This window comes from Setaria viridis, chromosome 3 (assembly GCF_005286985.2).
Source record: "Setaria viridis chromosome 3, Setaria_viridis_v4.0, whole genome shotgun sequence".
Taxonomy (NCBI): domain Eukaryota; kingdom Viridiplantae; phylum Streptophyta; class Magnoliopsida; order Poales; family Poaceae; genus Setaria; species Setaria viridis.
In genome coordinates this window covers 38787477-38808666 of record NC_048265.2, presented here as the reverse complement: position 1 = coordinate 38808666, position 21190 = coordinate 38787477, and the positions used below count along the sequence as shown (strand labels likewise).

At 48.2% G+C, this 21190-nt stretch overlaps 1 protein-coding gene across 1 annotated transcript; it reads right to left on the bottom strand.

The window, feature by feature from the left end:
• Positions 1 to 15204: 15204 nt before the first annotated feature.
• Positions 15205 to 18141, bottom strand: LOC117848042 (TPD1 protein homolog 1A). The gene is made up of 5 exons (XM_034729348.2): positions 17890 to 18141; positions 17238 to 17379; positions 16578 to 16694; positions 16473 to 16476; positions 15205 to 16038 (listed from the first exon to the last, which is right to left on the bottom strand). Exons 2-5 carry the CDS (start codon positions 17365 to 17367, stop codon positions 15612 to 15614), a joined length of 678 nt encoding a protein of 225 aa, XP_034585239.1. The 5' UTR covers positions 17368 to 17379; positions 17890 to 18141; the 3' UTR covers positions 15205 to 15611.
• Between the last annotated feature and the right edge of the window lie 3049 nt (positions 18142 to 21190).

Here is a 21190-nt window from a genome sequence, read left to right as displayed (position 1 = left end):
GACCCTGGGGCTGACCGGTCTGACCGGTCCCCTACATCGGTATGACTGGCTCGGTCTGCCCAGCAGACTTGAACAGCTTTTGAGCAGATGCTGTGGACACTGCTTGCCCCCATGTCCAGAAACTTTTACAGTAATTTTAAATGACTCTCTGCCATATGGAGTCTTTTCATACACCACCTCCCTTGTCAACTCTTTTCCCCTCAAATCGGACTTCTCTTCCCCGATCACGACATTCTTGCCTTTAGCAGCTTCGGCTTGATGCGGCCGAACTAGTACCTTAGGTTGTTGTATGTCCATAGTGTTGACAGGAAACGGTATCTTGTCCCCTTGCATTTCATAGAATGTCAAACGGCCTTCATTTATAGCTGATTGAACCTGTCGATAAAACACATTGCAATCATTAGTTGCATGAGAAAAAGTATTATGAAACTTGCAACATGCTCTGCTCTTCAGCTCTCAAGTGGAGGAATAGTATGAGATATTTTCTAATGTCCAAGTTTAAGCAACTCATCAAAAATGCGATTGCACTTGGAAACATCAAAAGTAAATTTCACTTCTTGCCGACTCTAATGAGCCGACTTAAGGGACACACAAGAATATGATTTAGCTTTAGAGGGCCAAACAAATTTAGTAACATAAACCTCATTGTCATCATCGTTCGAGCTATCGAAATCATATTCAATAGCATGCATGCTACACCGACGAGACTTGAAGCTATATTTTTCCTTAGCAATCCTAAGTTCCATTATCGAAGCCCTCATAAGTACGTGTGCAATGGTATAAAGCACAAAATCTTCTAGCCGATCCCTAATAGACGATTTTAAACCTTTAAGAGCAAGATCGGCCAAATCATCGTCAAAAAGTGATAGATTAAAGCATCGGTTTTTAGTTTCTTTGAATCATCTTATATAATTAGAAATAGATTCCTATTTGCCTTGCCTAACCGATGTTAAATCCATCAACTTTAATTGGAAATTTCTGTTGTAAAAGTGATCATGAAATTTCTGCTCTAACTGATCCCATGAATCAATAGAGCCAAGAGCCAAGGAAGAATACCAAGCGAAAGCGATCCTAGTCAATGACAAAGAAAACAAATGAACTCTTAAAGTATTATAATAACCGGCTTCGCCTAGTTGAGCAAGATACTAACTAATGTGTTCCCAAGTAGTTCGGTTATCTTCGCCACTGAATTTAACAAAATCGGGCATGCTCCAACCGACAAGATAGGGAACATAGTCAAAGTCAGCATGGTAGGGTTTTTGATACAACTTTGAACTGCCTACGTCCATGCCAAACTTGTTCTGAATCATAGCCAAAATTTCCACTTTAACTTTTCTGACTTCACTATACGGATTTGGCTCTTGTAGTGCTAGGGCTGATGTATTCGCAACATTCACGTAGGGTGGATTGCCATTCTGAATACGATGCAAATTAGAAAATACGTCATTTGAAATACCCCTAGAAGCAATAATGGTGTTAGGGATCGGGGGCGACGTGTATGCTGTTGTGCTAACCGAGGGTGTATTCACTCCAAGCTCGCTAGTACGGTTAGGAACAACCGAACCATGTACAGCAGCAAGTGGCACAGGCGCTTCAGGGACAATCACTAACTGGCCGCCCTGAGAGGCCTGACTGGTTAGACCGCCTGCCTGAACCGATCTAACTGCTTCAGCCGTGTTCAGCTTTGGCGATTGGGCCTGGAGCGGTGTCGGTCCTGTGTAAAAGTTTAACAGCATGCCATACTTAGGGTTCTCGGGAGTGACCCCTATATCTGCCGATGGATTTGCATGTACAACCCCATGCAAATCAACTTGAGAGGAATCGTTTTTATTACATCCAATAGATTTACCTCCTACAAGTTGGTCTAAGTGATCTATCAAAGAAGTAGCAATCTGATTTTGAACTTTAAAAGCCCTTTTGAACTCATCGTTGATAGCGGATTGATCTGGGGGGAAGCTACTTACATTGTGTACTTCCTCGATCATGTTATCCTTCATCTTGATCGCAGGCATCTCGAAGTCTTGCGCTCTCATCGCCTTGCCCATGCGATCTTTCTTGACGCCCAATAGATATTGCATCTTGACGTATTTTTGGAGCGCCGCGATGTTCCGCTGCTCCTCCTCGCTGAGATCTTCCACGGAAGCCATGATGATGTTATCCTTGTCAATCTCCATGTTAGATCCCATCTTGCTAGGGTTTTTCGGAACGGTTGTAAAAACCAGATCTTTTCCCCTAGCGGAGTCACCAAAAATGTTGGCGCTTTTTCTAGCCAACACACGAGCATGCTAGTTCACGCGTAGATCAGAAGCTCACCTCGTTGGGACTTCTGCACTTGGCCGGTCAGACAGGTCAGGGGGTCCGGTCAGGCCGGTCCTCGCAAAGGCACCGCGAAAGCCTACGTTCACCACCTTGGGAGGGACCTCATCGGAGATGGCAAGCCAAGGGTTGCTCTGAGATCGGTCAGGCCACTCAGAACATCCTCAAACGCCGCTGGGATGCAGGAGGAAAACAAGGGGGTTGGAAAAGCTAGGGTTTGGAGATAAAAAGATAGATAAAAGTGTTTGTCGATTGGGTGATGATTCTCAATCGGCCAGGGCCATTTATATTTATAGGGTGGGAGGTTTTTTCACGTAAGGAAGTCCCATTTCAACTCCAATTCGTCTCGGACTCTAAGATTCGTCTCGGACTCCTAGTTTGACGCGTGGGGGCCGTAGCACGCGCGGATGCGTTCCTACCCGGGACTTCGATGACGTACGCGCCTGCGCGAGGTATTGCACCGGGCCCGCCTGGGACTCCTCCGATCGAGCCGACCGCGCCAGCGACCGCCCGACCATGCTAGCAACCGTTCCGACTCCTCAGACTGCCTATAGAGACCAGTCTGACTGGCTGATCCTGCCTGATCGGCATTGCTACTAGTTTGGGCTCGAACACTATCTTTTTGAGTTACTTTGGCAGTGTGCAATCAGGGCTCCAACCTCAAGTCAGACTGTCAGGCCTCAACTAGCGAAACGTCATTCAGAAAGAAAAACAGTTTTAAACTTGCTATTTGGATTCTTTGCGAAAAGAAATACATGTAGATCCTGTGTTTTCAATGCAAATATGAACCAGAGTTTAACATGCCATTTTATAAAAGTTTTTGGGCTTGGCCGGTTCATTGGGCTCTGGTTGATCCTACGAGGCCCAAGGCTTTAGACTATTTTCACAATCTTTTTATCTGAGCTTTTTCTGACAACCATAGGAAAGAAGCTAGAATTCCTTTGCATCTTTTACTAGGTTTGAGCTTACACGCACCTTGCGGAGATGAGTAAAGCAGAACCCTCATATATGGACAATTTGGTTCGAGAGGATGGGGGGTTGTTAATTGTTTGAATCTCAAACTTGAAATACGTTTTCTCTCTCAATTATGAGTTCATTTTTTAAAACCATTTCAACTAATATATTGTCTCGAATAACAGCAAAACAAATTATCAAATATATATTTCTTATTTTGTTTTTATATAAAAACCCAACATGTCCAATGTGCTATTCAAAATTTAAAGCTATATGTTCAACATTTACAAAAGAATTGTTGAAAAATTATTCTAAATATATTTTTGCAACAATTATTTTGTAAATGTTGAACATATATCCATTATTTTTTTAATATTAAATTATTTACTACAAAGTTTGAATCAAGTGTTAGAAAATATTTATTTGAAAATACCCAAAGGATTAGAAAATTGAAAGCCATATGGTCGGCTGCGTGCTGGATACCTGAACCGCTTGCTGCCTTGCTGGGCTATCCTATTGGGCCATGTTAGACTGTGCGAGAGTTGCTAGACAGACCCTCCCATTATGGCCTATGGGCTAGTCTTACTGATCCGGTTAAAGGCTGAAAAAGTTTTTAAAAAATGCTATTTTATCCCAAAAAAGTAATTACGATTAATTTTAAATATTTCTTAAATTCCAAACCATCATGGGCAATACAAATTCCTTGCCGTACCCCCTGGTAATTAAGGATGGCAATCTCCAGAATTCACCCTTTTTTTCCATCAATACGTCAATGAACCAACATGCTCTAGAGCCATATCCGCATATGCAACTATATTCCTTTCCGAAGCAAAAGACACAAGTTTCATCTCTAGTACGTTTCTCATAGGAAGTTGTACTGCCTAGCATCTTCTCCTTGAAACAAAATTTGCACACACGTAGCTTCTCCTTCTCCACAATTTAACCCGATCCTCTTTATTTTTAACTTAAAATTATATATTATTATAGTTCGATCCTTGTTAAGTCCGATTTATACTAGACTAAATTAGAGGATCCTCTGTCACTCCTGCATGCCTAGTCGCGTGCGTTTGGCCAGCTGAGTTTGCCGTAGGGCCAAGTGGCCAACCGACATGCAGTGATGCTGGTGCACAAGCACAACTATACAAGTTCGCAAAGTTGGATTGCACAGGCCCAACAATTCGCATATTTTGGACTTTGCGAATGTCCGTCCCACGCACACGTTCGCGTGCGTGCCACACACCCGCATGGCTCGTTGCACCTTTAGTCCATGTCGATCCCCTGCCCTTTTCTGCCTCGTGTGGAAAGGAGAGTCGAGTCCATGTCAAACCCTCACCTCTAACATTTGTCAATCCTAGCGGCTGTTGACACTGAACAGGCCCCAGCTTGTTTCTGTTCATCGATCAGAGGGGGACACGTTGTGTACTAGTACTGCTACTGCGTAAGCTCCAAAATGTGTACATTGTACTTTTAACAATGAACAGAAATAGCATATTTGCAACTCTTTGGAAGCCCTAGCTCGACAGCAAATTTGCTATAGAGAAATAAAATCAAGCAACAAATTTTCCATTCAACTGTCGAGAGAGATCAATAACCATTGACTGGCGACGATACAGAGGAGAGGACGAGTCCAAGCATCAGAAACAGCTCTTCTCCATGTCATCCTTTACCCCTGTGGCTCGTGCATGCTGCTGTTTGTGCGGACAAATTCAGCTTTTCCTAGCTGGCCAGGCTGACACGCGTGCTGACTAGATTCGCCCGCCGCTTTACGGCATCGTTTTTGCACTGGCACTGCAGTGAGAAAGATCGATCGATGGTAAGTGATTGATTAGGCTGCCTGTATCAGATGATCAGATCACACTATCAGCTTAACGTCATCGGGTGATAAAGACAGGGTTACTTTAGTGCCCTAGGTAGGATAATAAAAAGATAAGACAGCCCGGGTTTTCTTAAAAAAAAAACCTGTGCCCTACTTTAGACAGAGTCCGTAACCTTATGGGACTACCACTAAGTTGACGACCACTGCAATCACCTAGGATGGTCCAAACCAACCACAGCTACAATCTGGATCGGGTCTTAACCTATACTTGATTATGGCGATAAATGAGGGGATTTTTTAATCCAGCTTAAAATTCAATTCCACGGGGAGTTGAACACAGGACCCGATGAGTGCTAGAAACCCTTTCTGACCCGACCAGATACGTGCTAGAAACTCTTTCGCCCTAGGTAGGATAATAGCCGTACCGTATCGTATTTTTTAATTTTTAGGACCATCATCGTGCATCTCCTTTGCTAATTTAATTTAATACGACTCCATCCGGTCGTAAAATAGTGTTTGCGTGCATGTCGTTGACTGATCAAACTTGGCCGCTGTTGCCTCTTTGACTATCGTGATCGGACGTTTGGAAATGGCCATATCACATTCCTCGTTTGATCCGGCCAAAACATCTATGCATGCATTTCACAAATTTGCATGACCAGATTTACTTTTCCTGGAACAACGCCCCTCAAAATTACCACTAGCAATTTTGGGCGGACACCTTTTGGGTTTTGGGCTCACACTACTCGAGGACGTCTTGCCACGCGTCAGTTTGGACAAGGCAGGTGCCGGCGAGCGTAGTGGAACATTTTGTTCCACCAAGGGAAAATAAAAATCAGTTGGTGCGTGCCTACACTGGGACGACTCTTCATTCCTGGAAACCAATTTTTCTGACGAAAACTAGTGGTGGTCTCGTCAGATTTCGTGTTTTCCCGTTACTGAGAAACCGATTCGAAAGTACACGGGGACTGCACCTGGAAGACCAGCTACAGATACTCCTGCGACACGCATCTGCCCCCCGGCTCTCAGATCCCCTGCATCTGCCTGCGCAAGATCTCGAGCAGATCCCTTGAGCAGATACTCCGCTCATGCTACTCCAGACTCCGGTGGCATGGCACTGCAGGAGAGACTACCGCAACTCGCAAAGCGATGCAAGAACGATGAGCTAGCCGATGCGATGGACTGAAGTGATTGAGTGCAATCCTGCTCATCTTTTGCTCTCGTGCTGGTCTCGCTGCACGAGCACGAAGCCCAACTGCTTCCTGCTGTGGTAGGAGTATTGGAGCATTTATGTTTTTCACACACGGCAGCAGGAAAGCGGTGCCTCTTTTTCTGTACTTGGACCAAAGCTTGCAACGCAACAGTAGAGCCTGTCTCGCACCTTTTCGTGCCGTGCGTACGTCCCCGGCTTGTCAACAGTGGTGTCGGGTGTCTCCCTGTCCAAGCTTGCTTGAATTTCTGCTTGACGCTCGGTTTCGGGGATGCTTGAAATTTCGCTCGATTTCGGTGACAAAGCAGTTGTTAGTCCATGCCAATTCCTCTCGTATTTTGGTGACATTTTTACGTGCCAGTCCTTTCGGAAGATGTTTTTGGGTGTTTGGGTAACGTCTACTAAAGTTTAAGTACCCGTCATATCGGATGTTTGATACTAATTAGGAGATTATTTACAAAACTAATTGCACAGATGGAGTCTAATTCGCGAGACGAATCTATTAAGCCTAATTACTCCATGATTTGACAATATGCTACTGCAGTAAACATGTGCTAATCATGGATTAATTAGGCTCAATAGATTCGTCTCGCGAATTAGTATAGGAGTTCTGCAATTAGTTTTATAATTAGCTCATGTTTAGTCCTTCTAATTATTAGCAATCGAATATTCGATGTGACACTCCTAAAATTTAGTACCTCGTATCAAACACCTCATTTGAACCTTTGTCCAAATGGATCGCCGTGGAACACATGTTTGGAAAATGGAATGTTTTCCATGGTGGGGTACAGTGGTTCAATTGCAGACCGCCGCATACTTGCGGCCACGTAGTAAGACTACGCGATCCAGCACACATCCTTCGGCATGTACCATCGTGTGTTAGAACTACGAAAGGATCAAACTGTAAAAAGGTGTTTTCGAACTGTACCCTCAAAGATCAAACTGAAAAAAGGTGTTTTGGAAAGGGATTACATTGTAAAAGTTGCACTATACAATGCGAAATAAATATAGTTCCAGATGGATTCTGATCACCGAATCTTTCTCTAGGATATACTCACTCACTCCCTTTTTATCTGGACAGGCGACTCCCTAGTTGCGCATTTCTTATCCGAATTCCTCTCAAATCAGCCCAACTTACGGAGTACTCCCTCTATCCTGCAAAGAATATCCCTATCGTTCTGTTCTAAGTCTAAGTCATCCTATCTTTAACTAAGTTTATATAAAATATAGCAATATTTTTTTTTATGTCTAGCAAGTTCCATTAGATTCGTTATGAAAATATATATCTATTTAGTGTTATAAATATTGATACTCTTTATTTTAAATTTGGTCAAACTTAAAACAGTTTGACTTAGAACAAATTTAAAAGGACACTCTTTGCAGAATGAGGGACTAGTGTGTACTTATGTTTTCAACGGGGAAAAAAAATCTGAGTACGATGGAGATGCCCAACATATGTACGATTGTTGGTTCTCTTTATACAAAACTCGGTTAAATTTGTGAATCTTTTTCCTATCATTAAATTTCAAAATATCAAGCTTAAAACGTGAAAACAAATGTCTTAGAAAGTAATGATATAGATTAAAATTTAATGGATTTTATATAAAAAATTTTGTACAGGATAGTGGGTAAAGATTTCTAACATACTAATGATACTATCATCACATCCCTCAATATTATCAATAAATTAAATTTCATCTCTCGCCTATAAGGCTCAATTAGGAACTTAAGGGAACAAAATGGGTAGGCCGAATACAATATCATTGTAGTGAACCAACCAGCTCAAAAGTGAAATCATCGAGCCTGTTCGCTTCAGCTTATTCAGCCGGTTTATCAGCCACCAAATAGTGTTTTCCTCTCACAACAAATCAGCCGTTTCAGCTTTTCGGCCGGCTTATAAGCTGAAACGAACAGGCCCGAAGATCTTTCCGGCGGCGAGTCAGACATTGCAGTTGATCAATTCCTCCACATGGACAAGCCTTATCCGGAATTATGGGTTTGTTTGGCTTCCGGCGAAGTCTGCCACGCCGAAGATTGGGCTTTGGCGAGAAAGCGCAAAGAGGTGCACTGAAGGGGCGCCGCACTTTCTTCGCCGCGTCACAACTCAGGCCGAATCAAACAACAGCGAATGTTAGGCGTGGCGTGCTGCGGCAAGCTTTGTCGTGAACCAAACAGAGCCTATGGCCGTGCCGTGCTTGACTTGCAGCCACAGCTTGCCATGCCACATCTTGACGGCGCCACAAAAACGCATGTGCTTGGTTGGCTTGTAGGTAGCGGCGGCCATAGCTTTTCTACTTTTCTGTACAACTGTACAACTTGCAGTATATTTTCTCGCCACATCTGTGCCGTCGATTTTCAGCGCCAAAGGTTCGGCTGCGGCGTAGGGATCGATGGCGGGCGACCAAACAGACCCTACGTACACAAGTTCCCCACCATTTCCTTTGTTCTCTTTTTTTTCCATGTATTTAGAGTATATGCAATCTGACTAGGTCCATGGCAGTGGGAGCCTCGCGTGATTGAATTATCACCCTTTTTGTTGTAGTATTGAATTTTGACCACCCTTTGCTAAAAGAAAAAAATGTGTCTTTTTTCTCAAGTTTGATGACTTGCACATAAACAGGGCAACAAACAAAAGTAATGTCGAACGCAGTCGCGTGTTCATTCCGTTTGCGGGTGCACCCGACGACAAGGACACAAGGGTTAAAACACCAGCACGACTAGTTGTCAGGTCTCATGCGCACGAACGCTAAGCTAAACCCCACCTGTGGCGCGCATCTATTACGGTCTAGTACCCCGACCCATTTTCAGCTCAGATCAAGGTCACCATGGGCATGGCAGGCAGAGCCACATAGCGGGGATCGGAGGTGCCATTCCGGGAACGCAGCAGCACAGGGTGACACGACGAAGCAGCCGAGCAGGAGGCACATGATGACACCGTTCGCTCCTCCATGCATCCATCCGCATGTGGCAAGGCAAACGTCGCTGCACGGCCAAAGATGGCAAGTGAAGGTAGGGATGGAAAGTGGTAGATGGTTATCTGAATTATTCGAATTCGTATCCGCTAAAAACGTGCATATGGATATTCGTATTTGTATCCGTTTCTAAATGGAAGCTAAAATGGATGTATCCGAATTTGATTCAAAAATTCGAATTCGGATCCGGATATCCGAAATTCGGACGGATACGGATGTGAAACTGGATGCTATCTGCATCCGCAAGCACGCGCAGACGCGCGTCTCGACGCCCTGCTGCACCCCTGCCCGGCGCGAAAATTTCACCTCGCGCGGTCGCGCTAGCGCCGCTAGGGATGGAAAGTTGAGGGTAGGCACGAGCTAATCTGAGTACGGCATATATGCAAAACATGGGCTCATGGAATCTTGATCACAAGTTATTTGCATTGACCTTAGATAATGCAGCTGCAAATGATGTTTGTGTGGACACGGTCATTTCGGCTCTTAAGAATCAGGGTTCTTTGCACTGTGGAGGCAAGTTCTTTCATGTACGCTGTGCTGCACATATCATTAACCTAGCTGCTAAGGATGGTGTGAACACAGTTGCAGCTGTTATTGCAAACATTCATGCATTAGTCCTTATTGTCAAGAGCTCACCTTTGCAATAAGAGTATTTTCTGAAGCATGCTGCTGATCTGGAAATAGCAGAAAGAGGTCTTTCTTTAGATGTGTCTACTAGGTGGAATTCAACCTACTTAATGCTAGTTGATGCTCTTCGCTTTAAAAGGGTTTTTCAAAGGCTTATTCTACTACATCCTGAGAAATATAGTAAACATGCTCTTTCACCAGAGGACTGGGAGAATGCTGCTGTCCTGTGCAAGTGCTTAGAGATCTTTTATGATGCTACAAAAGTTTTGTCTGGATCTCTCTATCTGACAACGAATCTGATTTTTTCAGAATTCTGTGAAATTAACAAGCTCATTGAGTGGACCAAAAGCAAGGATAGTTTTGTTGTTTCTATGGAAAAATCTATGAAGGAAAAAATTTGATAAGTATTGGGAGACGAGCAATGTTGCTCTAGCAGTTGCATGTTTCCTAGATCCTAGGTACAAGATGAAGGTGGTTGAATTTTATTACAGTGAGATGTCAGATGCCAATGGATTTGGTGACATGTATGAATTTAAAAAAATTGTCCAGAAGCTTTATGATTCTTATGCCTCGATGTATGCTGCTCCTGAAACAAGGCAAGTACAAAGAACTCAAGCAAGAACTGTCAGAACTTCTCAGTGTTACGTGGACTGAAATGAGGAGCCCAAGAGAAAAAGGTTGAGCTCGTTTCTAAGGGACAACATTGTTGAGTTGGAAAGAAAGTGATCACTTTGACATTTTGAGTTGGTGGAAGACCCATGGAGTGAAGTATCCTGTCCTTGCTCGAATGGCAAGAGATGTTTTGGCTATTCCTGCATCCACGGTAGCTTCTGAGTCTGCTTTTAGTTCTGGAGGAAGAATAGTTCACAAATACCATAGCCGATTGAACCCTCAAGCTGTTGAGGCACTTGTTTGCACAAAGGATTGGATAAAAGCGTCAAGGCAAGGTAATGGTGACAGCTATACTTGTAGTACTGCATTTCATCTATTTATTCCAGATTAGTCACTACTAATTTCGTCATGTTTTTCTGTCTATTTATTTCAGATTAAAGTGGTGTATCTTCAATTCTTGACAATTTAGCTTATGGTAGTACAAATGACAGAGTCGAAGATGATGAAGGTATATGAATTATTTGGCTAGACTGCTTGCTGTTTTAGTTTTGGATGCCCAAATTTACTTGTTTATACATATCGTTGGTTGTGTTGCAGGTGCTCTTGCTGATGCTGAGGACAACAATATGGATATGGAAGAGGAAGAGGAAGACAATTAGGATTACTCTTAGCTTTGCTTCAGGTGACTCCTCCCTTTGCCTTTTGTAATTTTCGATAATGAACCTGTGTGTTTTCAAATGCTGCCAACTTATTCTTTATGTGCGATTTCAATTGTGGCTCTTCTGCTAGTTAAAAATGAAATGTTAGAATGAAAAAAAAGAATTTTGTCAAAACTTATCTGTAGTGTCTAATCTGTGTGACCTACAAAGAATTTCATACATTTCCTTATAATTTATTTTACTTTGAGAAAAAAAATGAGAATTGTAATATGTGTACATTGTAATCTCTATGTTATCATGTCATTTTGTACGATAATGTCGCTGCTAATAAATCTCACCATTTTGTTGTAGGCTAGCAGAGGTGGCTTACTGCTTGTTGTTCGCCTGTTCTCCTGCCTGCTGTTGGGATTGCTACTGCCTGTGCCTACTGCAGAAAATGTTTTGCTTAATTTATGAGTGCACTTCTATGAGCTCAGTGTCATGTATTCTGATTTGCAAGCTCAATGTCATGTGCTTAATCAGGAACTTAGTGTCACTTACTGTTTGGGATTTGTGAGTATTGTAATGTTGATAACTATCCTTACTGTTTGCATTTACCTCATTTATCTAGAACTGTATCAAACGTTATCCCTTATGATTTTAGATCACTTCAATGATCTTGGTCATTATTAGTACTGTACTTCTATTTTAGTTCGCTTTGTTATCGATGAAGGTGGCATTAAAATTTTATTTGTCTTGTTTGAATTTAACGATGTTCATTTCGAGTTGAATTGAGAAAATATCTGAATACGCATACGAATCCGAGGCATTAGTTTTGTATTTGTATTCGAGTGTATTCAGATTCGTATTCGTATTCGAGTTAAAATGTGGTAAAAAGTGCTATCCGGATTCAATTCCATACGGATCCGATCCCAATTCCATCCCTAAGTGAAGGAGAGTGGAGAGGCGCACGGGCAGCTGCCCCTACATGCCACAGCGGTATAGATGTCCATTCGGGCCGCCCAGCCCGGTCCGGCACAAGCCCGGCATGGCCCTTTAATTTTCATGCCGGCCTGGCCCGTCACGACGACTCCGCCGTGCCGTGCAGTGCCGACCCATGGGTCTCACCGGTGGCCCAAGCACGGACCCGCAAGGCCTTTTCCGTGCCGAGCCAGCCCGTCAAGCAGGGCCGACTTCGGGCCACGCGAGGCACGATGGCTCGCCGCTGCTACTGTTCCATCGCGCCGCCGCCGCTGCTGACCTCCTGCGCCGTCGTCGCTCCCGGCCCCGCGCGCTGATGCCACCGCTCCCAGCCCCGCGCGCCGCCTCCGCTCCCGGCCTCTCGCACCGTCGCCGCTCCGGCTCCTCCCGACCCTCACGCCGCCGCCGCCGCTCCCGGCCTCCCGCAGTCGCCACTACTGCCGCTCCCTGGTGCCGACCCCCCGCGCGGAGCTGGGGAAGATGCCGATGCGAGAGACATAGGAAGGCGGCGGTGGGCAGCAGATAGGGAGAGGAAGGGTAACAGGTGAGAGTTAGCAGGCCGGAGTTATGTTGCTGTTGAGCCGAAGAAGGTTAACGGACCATTTCAAGCTGGTGTACTAAAATCGTGCCGGACCGGGCCACCCATCGTGCCAAGATGGCGGCCCACGCCCAGCACGAGCTACCTGGTCGGGTCAGCATGGGTCTGAAGAATTTCGTGCCAAGTCGGGCTAGATTGAGGCGAAAAAAAGGACGGGGGCTGCATGGACATCAATACACAGCGGTATGCAAAGCATGACAGGGGCGTAGCCAGTGGGTATGAATTGGCAGGCGCATGTACCAGCAGTAAAAAGAAAAAATCCCTTGCAGCGGCGAGTCGTGTGCGAGCGCACGCCAGCACGGCAGGAGGAAGCGACGCGAAGAGGTGGCCACTGGCCAGGACGCCAGGGCATAGGGGCGCAGACTCTGCAGCGACACAGCCAGCAGGTCTCCAAGCTAAGGATTATTTTGTTTGATTACTTTGAATTTGGGATATCGCTCTGTAGTTGAGGCTATTGGTCTATTGGAGCAGCTCCTGCTGCTTACTCACAATTCTACGAGCAGCTCTCCACAGATACGTAATCGTTGGTTTGACCATATGAGTGACTTCTGACATTTCTTAAATCTTAAGTTTGCTAATACTATTAGTGTTTCTCTATTTTGCAATTGCAATATTCCTTGATATTGTTTACTTTAACCTGATAAAACCGTTGATTCACAATATATCATTTAGATATCAGGTCACCATTGATGGACAGCCATGAATTCATAATTGACTAGGCTTGATTTTTGGCATTTGCTATTATATTGTTAGCTATGCAAATTTTTAACTTATTTGTTGAACTAAAGATATTATAAGATCCTTTTACTTGCATACCGAAATAAATGAAAATTTTCATTATCGTATACCAAATTGCTCGGTGGATTTTATAGTTGTATACCGAATTGTATATTCGAGTATTGATTCGGCGTACCTATGTTGAAATCCTGGCTCCGCCACTGAAGCACGGGCAGTGGCCAGCGGCAGCCGCGGGTGGGTCCGTCCCGTCATGCTCCGGCCTAGGCGGGGTAGGGGCAGCGTAGCATGATCCCTTGGGCAGCGCGGCGTGCAGAGGGAATTAAACCGGGGGGCCGGCTGGGGGCGCCGTCCCGAGGCCAAGTACAGCAGCAGCGCCGGTGCTGCGGCCGAAGCTGCCTGCGGCAGCGCTAGGCGCCCGGCGGATTGATGGATCGGCATCCGTCAACCCCTGGCTGTCCCTTCCCGGCCTCCCCTCGCTGCCAAGTTCAACCATCGTGCCGCGTGCACGACGCAGATGCTGCCAGGGACATGAGGGAGAGAGGTCAGCTTCCTGGAGCACGGAGCACGGCCGATCGATGCGAGCTGCCGATGCATTGGCGCCGGGCTCGTGTTTGCCGCAGAGAGAGAGGATATGCGGCAGCCAGAGGCCAGAGCCAGCCGATTCGATCGGCAGACCTGTGTGCACTCCTGTGTAGAGAGATACGGCCGGGGGTGGCGCCGTCCCCCGCGGACATCGGTTCGTGCGTCCGAGCGTGGATACTCGCGCCGTGTCGCGCGACCCGCGCGGTGGACCGTGGACGTGACCGGGCCTACTGTTCACCACTCATTGCCGATGGACTGCCCGCCGGCACCGGCCAGCACGTCCGTTCCATTCCGAGCCACGGCCCCGTTGCACACACATTGGTGGTACTGGTACGCCATGCACACTAGCACGATTGAAGCAGCGCCTGCAGTTTCCCGCTACACTCAAATGTTTGCTACTCCCAAATTTTTTTTTGTGACCATGCATGTTTTGTGTTCATTCAAATCTGACGTGCCAGCTTCCACAGCAGCGTCTCGTTATTCATTCCTTCCCCCTCTCAGTTACGTATACAGAAAATACAGAATTCCTTCCTGCTGCTTCTGCTTTCCCTGCTACTGCAACTCCGCACCAAGGTCCTGCAGGCCTTGCAGCCGAAGCCGGAAGCGGCAGCTCCCATGGCGGCAACAGTGAAGGCACAACACGTGTAACCCGGCAAGCAGGCCCCTACACTACGCCAAAAAACCCCCAACCGAGCACAGTCCCCTACACCTGTTTTACCCTTTCCCCTGCCTTCACAGCCATCACACTCCAATTAATGCCAGGCGCAAAGCGAAGCCTAGCCCCACATCAATCGCTCCGGCAGCATGTCTGTCACTCGCACGGTCACTCACCCCCATCCCTCCATCTCTCCCCCCCTCTCCCCAGTCACAGGCAGAAGCAGAGGGGCACAGCCTTGCCCAGAAAAAGCAAGTCGCACAGACAGGACACAGCTGCGCTACCGCACGGACACACGGTGAAGGTGAAGCACATCAATGGAGGGCATGGAGCTCGTAGCATCCACCACACACACCACCCTTGGCAGAATGGCATGGCATGGCAACAACCGGCAGGGGCTCGCACATGAGCTCAGCCAAAAGGAGAAAGCCGCAGGCAATGCCAAACAAGCACGGAAAGCGCTCGCCTTCTTTATCGCAACCGCCGCTGCCCGGCTACTTCCAGCTTGGAAAAGAAGCTTTACCATTTACATTACACCATGCCTGGTCACCCCCAAGAAACAAAGGTCACATTCCATACAAGTGCTCGCATTTCCTCCGGGACACTCTTTCACCGCTCCACGCGAGCACGTGATCTTGGATCTTGGCTAGAACAACTTGGATCTTGGCAAGAACAAGAAACGTCCCCCTCGCTCGCACGCGCGATCCAACACGCTAACAAAATCACAACTACTAGGAGTAGCTACTTACACTTGAACCGTGACTAACTCACTATTACCAAGAACCAAGAACTGCCTGCAAATGTGCTGCTGCTACTGACTGATCGACTGATCGATGCTGCTAACTGTATGATGACTAGTGTGGGTAGTATAGAGTTTATACGTATCGTGGGACGGAGCGGCGGCGGCGGTGGCTACGGGTAGGCGGTGGGGTCGACGCAGGTGGCGACGCGGACGGAGAGGTCGTACTTGAAGGAGTTGGCGTACTCGAAGGAAATGGTCTCGCCGCCGAGCAGCGGCCGGCCGTCGTTGAGGAGGCAGTCGTCGTGGCCCAAGCGACGGAACTTGCTCGGGTCCACCAGGCTCACCGAGCTGAACCATCCGCACCGCACGTGGATGCCGGCGATCGCGCACTCGACGGAGCCGGAGTCGCCGTCCAGGCCGCCCAGGCACCGGTTCACCACGTCCACCTTGTACGCCGGCACCCCGCTCGGCAGCGGCGACGCCTGCCCCTGGTAGATCTCGATGTCCTCCGCGCCCGCGCACCCCTCGTCCATCCGGTTCGGCCGCAACGCCCCGCCTGCTGCTGCTGCTGCTCCCCCTCCGCCGCCGGTGCCCGTGCTGCCGGTGACGTTGCCGGCCGCCGCGGCGTCGACGCCTGCATCATTAATTCATTATTGCCAGGGCCACAGCACAAGCAAACAAAAACGTGAGACGCGGCAGAGTGCTAGTCGTGCAAGATGCAGCAGCAATGCTAAAGAGAGGCTATGGGCCCCGCGTGCACTGTCGAGGCTCACGACAGAACGAATCAATGGAAGCTTGGGGCGAGCAGTTCGCCACCGGCAATGGACGATGGGGTGGGTACTTGGGTACTTTCCTCCGGTCCTCCCCTTCCCCTCTCCTCGAAGAGAATCAGAGGTCGTTTCCGAACGAGCCCCACGACAAAACAGTGCCAGGCATGGGGCCGCACGACCGCCGGGGCGGCGGGGCCCGCGGGGGCAGGGCCCGGTCGGAGAAAGCGTGAGGCTGTGGGGCCCCAGGGGGCGCGGCGCCACAGCCCTGGCCGTCGGACCAGCGGATCGGGCGGCGAGGGATGGGTGGGGAGTGGGAAGGGGGCGCGTCGGTGGGAGGCGGAGGACGGGACGGGGCTTGCGGTTTACCTGGCGGGCGGAGGATCTTCCGGGGCAGGGGCACGGGCGCGGGCAGGGCGGCGGCGACGGCGCGGGGTGCCGGGTGCGGCGGACCCGCAGGTACGGAAGTCGGCGGCGGCGAGAATCCTGCAGCGACACACGGGAGTCGGTTGGAGGGGAAGCATTAGTACAGCGTATAGTCAAGGGCCGGCGCACACCGAAAAAAAAGCCAAAACGAAAAGGCGAAATAATTCCAACCAAAGAGCGAAACAATTCCAACGAAAATTGTCTCGCGTTTGCGGAAATTCAACGAACAGTGCAAGGCACCTTTGGAATCAAAATCAAGCCATGCATTCGGCGAGGACACGAATTTCATCTGAGTTTGGGATTAAAAAATTCCCCCAAAAAATGCAAGCTTAGATTCTTCCAAGATTTCATCGAGTAGAGTTCACGGTAGTAGTTAAAGCTGGAAATGAAAAAAATAATTGGGTTCGCTGGAGCAGATTAATTGGTCAAAATCCCCCAACCGCGAACAGCAAAATTGCTGAAAACCCCCAACAAAACAAGCACCAGAGGCGGCAGATTACGAGCGTTTCAAACTAGTTTCCAGCAACGGAATCAGAGAAAACCAAGGCCACATTGCCGCGGCGGAGAAGTAGCACACGGGGAAGGGCGTAGACGGCAAGGCACCTGCGTCGGAGGGGGAGGCGGTGGCGAGGGCGGCGGAGCCGAGCAACACGATCAACCACGCCGAGGCGGCGAGCGCCCTCGGCAGCCTCGTCGCGCGAGAGGCTGTCAACGACGACGGAGCCGACCTCATCGCGCCGGGACCCTGCAGCGAGCACGAACTCAAGGAGGTGAGTACTATAGTCAGATCAATCACGAGGCACCTCGAGGTCTCCGACGAGGAACAACCCAGAGCACAATGCAACGGCGAGGAAGTAGTACTAGAAGGCAACGAAAGCTGAAAAAAAGCAAGCGAGAGAGCGCGTGCTGCCTGCGAGCACAGCTAGCAATCACTTCCGCTAATGGGGGCCTCGCCCCGGTTCCACCGGCGCGCCTCGACCTCCAGGATGCCGACGCACTTTGTGGAACCTCACCGGCGAGCGGACGCAGGGAGGCCACCGGCACGCGCGTCCCCGGCGAGCGGCCGCGCGCGCAGGCACACGTAGACGACCGCGCCGCCATGGCCCGCGGCGAGGCCTCCCTGGCTGCGCTGTCGCGGAGCGAGCACGGCGCTCACGCCGGCGCTTCGGGGGCGCAAGGCCCAACACACGCGGAACCCGGCGAGACAAGGGGCGGAGAGCGAGAGGAGCACGATGCGGGGGACGGCGTCGCCTACCTGGAGTAGCTGGAGTCGTCGGACTGTCGGAGGCGGTCGCCGGCGACGACGGCCACGCAGCGGCGGCGCGGCCGGCACGCGCGGTAGGGTTTTCCTTCCGTCCCCTCACGGTCGGGTAAGCCCAACTCCCCTCGGCGATGCACGTGCGGGTGCCGCGGCCGGGGACGCGACGGGGCGAGAGGCACGGCGAATGTTTGCGAGGCGTGCGGCGGTGGAGTTGGTGCTGCTGCGGGCGCCCGTACGTGACGCTGGCTTATATAGTATAGGGGCCTCTCGCTGTCGCTGAGATCAGGGCCGCGCCCCTCCTGGGCCTGTACGAGGCCGCAAAGCTCACGGGGCTCTAAACTAGGCATCTTATCGGCCACCGAATAGTATTTATCTCTCACAACAAATTAGACGGTGTTTGGGAGAAGGGGGCTAAATTTTAGCCCCAGTCACATCGAATGTTTGACACTAATTAGGAGTATTAAACCTAGACTAATTACAAAATTAATTACACAACCCCTAGGCTAAATCGCGAGACGAATCTATTAAACCTAATTAGTCCATGATTTGACAATGTGATGCTACAGTAACCATTCACTAATGATGGATTAATTAGGCTTAATAGATTCGTCTCGCGATTTAGCCTAGGGGTTCTGGTATTAGTTTATTAATTAGCTTATATTTAGTTCTCCTAATTAGTATCCGAACATCCGATGTGATAGGGCTAAAGTTTAGCCCCCTCCTCCCAAACACCCCTAGCCGTTTCAACTTTTCAACCGCTTATAAGTCCAATCAAACATAGATGAATTCTCAAAAGAATATAAATAACGAGATTTTTCACAGTATAGGAATAGAGAAACGCAGTATTGGAGTTAAATCTTATAGTAACTGAAAATGCTGGATAGTTTGTATATTGTACAGTAGCCTTTTGGATACGACATAGGAAAAAATATGAAAGAATTTGAGGTGAGATAGACGGAAAGAACAGTTTCTGTGAGGTCCAATTAGTTTTGCAGAGAACGTTCCAAAATGTTGGTCGTTTTAACTTTTTTAGATTCATAGATATTATTATGTATTTAGATATGGGGTATATCTAAGTGTATAATAAAATCTACAAATCTAAAAAAAGGTAAATAACCTATAATTTGGAACGTAGGGAGTAGAATTAGAATCCTTGAAAATTCATTTAATTTTGGCCATGACATGAACGTGCACTTGCTCAGGTTAATTAAGAAATTAAGAAAAAAATTCCATCTTAGTTGCATCACCTCACAAAAATAATGCTAATGGGATTCTTTCCCATGACATGAACGTGCACTTTGCTTAGGTTAATTAAGAAATTCAAGGCGAGCCATGCGTATAGAGGTTCCTAAGAATTGTACGAGTAATTTGCAAAGTACAGTTACCTTCGTTATATAAAAAGGACAGTTATCTTATGGAAAGAGTAAGATTAAATCTTTGATTCAGTCCATTTCAAAAAAAAATCTTTGATTCAGATATTATACATGGCTAACACGGTTTGATGACTACTACTGCCTGATCCGGTTTCTTTTATCCCAATTCATGAGCCACATTACACCTTCCAAGTTCTATTTAATTCAGGTTATATTTCATCTAGTAGTATTTACTAGTTTATACCGATGAGCATACAAGTTCATGGATTAATTTTGGTTCTAATCTCGTTTTAGAGTTTCACATGCCCAACCCGGAGTTTCCAATGACAGCAAGTTTTCCGTTGGCTGGGCTTGAAGGGCCGGTAAGGGAGAGGGGTCTGGGGAGGGAGAGAGCGAGTGGGCCCGACAGGCGGGGGAGCTTTGGTCAGGGGCTCAGGGCTGCGAGACAAAAAAGCGATCCGGTCTGGTCCGGTTCTGGTCAAGGCTGCTGCCTGCTGCGGTGGCGCCGTGGATGAGCGAGCGAACAGTGCGGGAGCCGGAAGGGGAAGGCTGGGCACTGGGCTGGCAGGCTCGACCTTCCTTTTGGCCTTTTCTGAGAAGGATTTTGAAAATATCTTTTCTGCTCTCCCCTTCGACGCTTGTTTGAAAAATTGAAAATCAAGCTTGAGCCCGTGGCTCCGGTGTGTCAGGTGGCCTGATTTTGGTCTGTGATTTTAGTTTTGAGTCCGGTACGCAAAGAATTCGATATGAAAGGTGGCACTCGCCTGGCAGCGCAAGGCGCAGGCCAAAAAGATTCCCGGCCCCGCCAAAGCCAATTCGGAAGGTGCTCTGGCCTCTGCTCACCCGACTAGCTAACTGCTCGCCCGGAGAAAGAGATGGCCGCCGTCGCCGGCGAGCGAGGCGAAATCATGGGCTACTCATGCCGCACGCGCGGTGCGCATCGTGGAGCAGCCAGTTCGGTGGCCTCTGCTCCGCTTGCTCTTGCTCTTTCTGGTCTACTAATGGGGTAATGGGCACCACACGCGACACGGCACGTGCGACTCTGCCTGCTCGTCGTGCGCTGCATTTGCCCGGTTTGCCCTGCATGGAGGTGGAGAGGTATGCTGGGTGCTGATCGCAGAGATTCGGAGTGGCCGTGCTTTTAAACCGGAACCGGAACAACGGCCATCATGGTGCCGGGTGCCATCCTCGGCCACCTCCGCGCGCGTACGTGTGAGGCCGGGTGGTCTAGGTACCAGCAAAAATAAAGAGAGGAAGTGTGTGCTGCTGCCAAGTGGGGCCGGCTCGGTGGCATGATTTGCAGTCGGAGTTTATTAGCGCCGCTGGAATCCCAGCGAGAGCTCAGGGTCATCTCGCCTCATTTCTTACTTACTAGTATAATTACTGTTACTTCCGCGTAACCATGAACGATGCATATTCTTTTTTAAAAAACAAAGAAATGAACGATGTATATTCACTGTTTGATGGCATCGATCATGGTAACTTTACCTCCGTTTTGCTTTCTGCTAGCTATCCTCCGCCCCGCAAAGCTGCGCGCGCTAGGGGACCTGCAGTCTGTCCTCGCTGCCCTTCCGGCTTCTGCACTCTCGCAGTCACAGCGCAGCATGCACAGCCACCTTTTCACTTTCCGTAGGCTGCGTCCACGCGCCGTGCATCGCTGCTGCAGCGAGCCGCACCACCACACCAGCCAGCCAGAAAACGAGTAGGAATCGACGAGGCCACGAGGCATCAGACGGTAGTTTTCTCCCCATGGTGATTCCTAATTTAATCTGGAGATCATTTCGCAGCATTGTTTGTTGACACGGTTTTGACCTTGCCCAAGATTGATGAATTATATTATAATAAAATAATAATGGCAAACTCCATTTAAATATGAAATAAATAAACAAATTTAAATAATCATTTTATAAAATCAATATAGT